This window comes from Charadrius vociferus, unplaced genomic scaffold (genome assembly GCF_000708025.1).
Source record: "Charadrius vociferus isolate BGI_N301 unplaced genomic scaffold, ASM70802v2 scaffold633, whole genome shotgun sequence".
NCBI lineage: Eukaryota > Metazoa > Chordata > Aves > Charadriiformes > Charadriidae > Charadrius > Charadrius vociferus.
Window position 1 is genome coordinate 181570 of NW_009647428.1, and position 2150 is coordinate 183719.

The 2150-nt window shown below is 55.1% G+C and overlaps 1 protein-coding gene across 1 annotated transcript in view; it reads left to right on the forward strand.

The window, feature by feature from the left end:
- Positions 1–2150, forward strand: part of GRHPR (glyoxylate reductase/hydroxypyruvate reductase) — an 8525-nt gene that overhangs the window by 3012 nt on the left and 3363 nt on the right. The window contains 2 exon segments of the mRNA XM_009880551.1: positions 258–362; positions 1514–1649. Of these exon segments, the coding sequence (XP_009878853.1) occupies positions 258–362; positions 1514–1649 (241 nt within the window).

Below are 2150 nucleotides of genomic sequence, written 5' to 3' on the forward strand. Positions count from 1 at the left end.
ACACCCCCCCCTCACCCCAGGCCTGCCATGCTCTGGGCTTGGAAGCAGCCTGGTGGGAGCAATCCCACCACAGTGACTCTTTAGCGAGCGATTTGTTCTGCAGGCTGCTGCGCTGTCAGCAGCACTGAGTGTGAGCTTGCCGCAGGATGGACTGCGTGGAGAGGCCTGATGGGCGCTGCAGCCCGGCATTCATCTGTGCAGCGCGCCTCATGCAGGTGCTGGCACAGCGGCTGGACAGTCTTCTTTCTCGCTTCTAGGGCAGGCAGTTGCCCGCCGCCTGAAGCCATTTGGGGTCAAGAAGTTTTTGTACAGTGGCAGTCGCCCGAAACCAGAGAGTGCCGCGGAGTTTGAAGCTGAGTTCGGTAAGAAAGGCACCAGGAGCAGCAGCAGCAGTCAGTGTTCCGCTGCAGGCCAGCACAGAGCTGGGATGGCTCCAGGGAGGGTGTCACCCTGCGGGTTGGGCTAGTGGAGAGAGGGGGCGAGCTGTGAACCGCTGTGGGGACACCAAAAGAGGGAACGGCGGATCCAAACACTTCCCATGCAGCAGTGGTGGTGGCAGGGGGGAAACCTGCCTCCTCTGAGCTGTGCAGTTTCAGCCAGAAGGCTGGACACGCCAGTACTCTAACTCACCACCTGCCATGGTCGTGGACTGGTTCTGCTGCTTCTGCCTTTCATCTTCCCCCTGTGTCTGTCCGTTTGTGACTTCCAGTTAGTTTCATCCCCACAAGGAAGTGTAATGTAATGGACAGACAGGGGAAAGGGGCAGCTGCCTCTGGGAGGAGGGAAAGGGTGTTGCAGGCCATCCCCCATGGGATGGGTACCAAGATGTCCTGCAGGGAGGAAGGGATAGGCTGAGTGCAGATCTTTCCTGAGAGTAGATGTTGGTTGCTGGACATAAACATCAGCTTTAACCCCCTGCTTTAAAATTAATGTTGCAATCCAGCCAAGCCTGGAAATGTCTCATAGCTGCTGAATGGGACTTTTCTGTGGTCCTGTTACAGTCCCAAGACTTGCATCAGGTGCTAATTTTTCAGTCCAAAGCCAGCAGGTTTCCAGTTGGTACTTTTTTGCACAAAGACATTGGCAGAACTTTTCCTGCTCCTTGCACTTTCCTCTCACCCCCAGGACTGAAAGTGGCACAAGTCGTTATCTGTAGGTACTGTATATAGAGAGATTTAATGCTGGTGTAAACTGTTGCTGCTGCTGTATTTTGCTGTTTGTGAAATACATACCAGAGCCTCCTTTGGGCCAGATGGCTGAAGCATTGCTAAGTTCCCAAATGGCCTGATTTTAATTTAAAAGTGAAACAAAACACTATAGTTGTGTCTGTAGGAACATGCATGGTTTCTCTTTGTTTGCTGGTCCTTGTGTCTCACTGTCCGTGGAGAAGAGTCAGCCAGCTCTTTCCAGAGCAGCACTCACTTGCTGATGAATCTTAGGGACAAGAGGGGTTGCTGAACTGTGTTGGTGATGTCCCCAAGCAGAGCTGTGACCTGTGTTTCTCTACTCTCAGTCCCACTTACAAGGCTGGCAGAAGAGTCAGACTTCGTTGTGGTGACCTGTGCGTTGACTCCAGCCACCCAGGGAATGTGCAACAAGGACTTCTTCGCCAAAATGAAGAAGACCTCTGTGTTTGTCAACACAAGCAGGTAATCACAACCCAGTCTCCTGCATGGCTGTGGTTGCAGGGAGGCAGCCTGTAGGTTGTGAGATGTGCTTCCTCTGGGCGTCCAGACAGCACATACAGCCATTACGGCTGAAGCTGCCGGGACCGTTTGCCCAGCGTGGCGTCTGCTGCTTCCAGCCCAAGGTCTCTTGGGATCAAGCCAAAGGCAGGATAAGGTGTTCAGGGGGCTAAAGCCCCTGTCTCCTCCCCAGGGCCCTGTGTCCTGCTCCAGGGGGGTGGACGGATGGGTGACTGTTGGGCAACAGGAGGCTGGGGCAGAGGGATTGCCCAGGAGAGGGCTGTGACCACCACAAGCCTTGCTCTCATGACAGAGGTGGCTGCAGCAGGGCTCCTTGGCTGAGTCTGGCAGTAGCCTCCCGTTCCTGCTGCCTTCTTGCGATGGTGGGGCAGAACCCATGCAGCCCCACACATGGTGTCCGCCCAAGAGGCTTCGGGCTGCTGTAACTCCCTCCGTGGCTGCCTG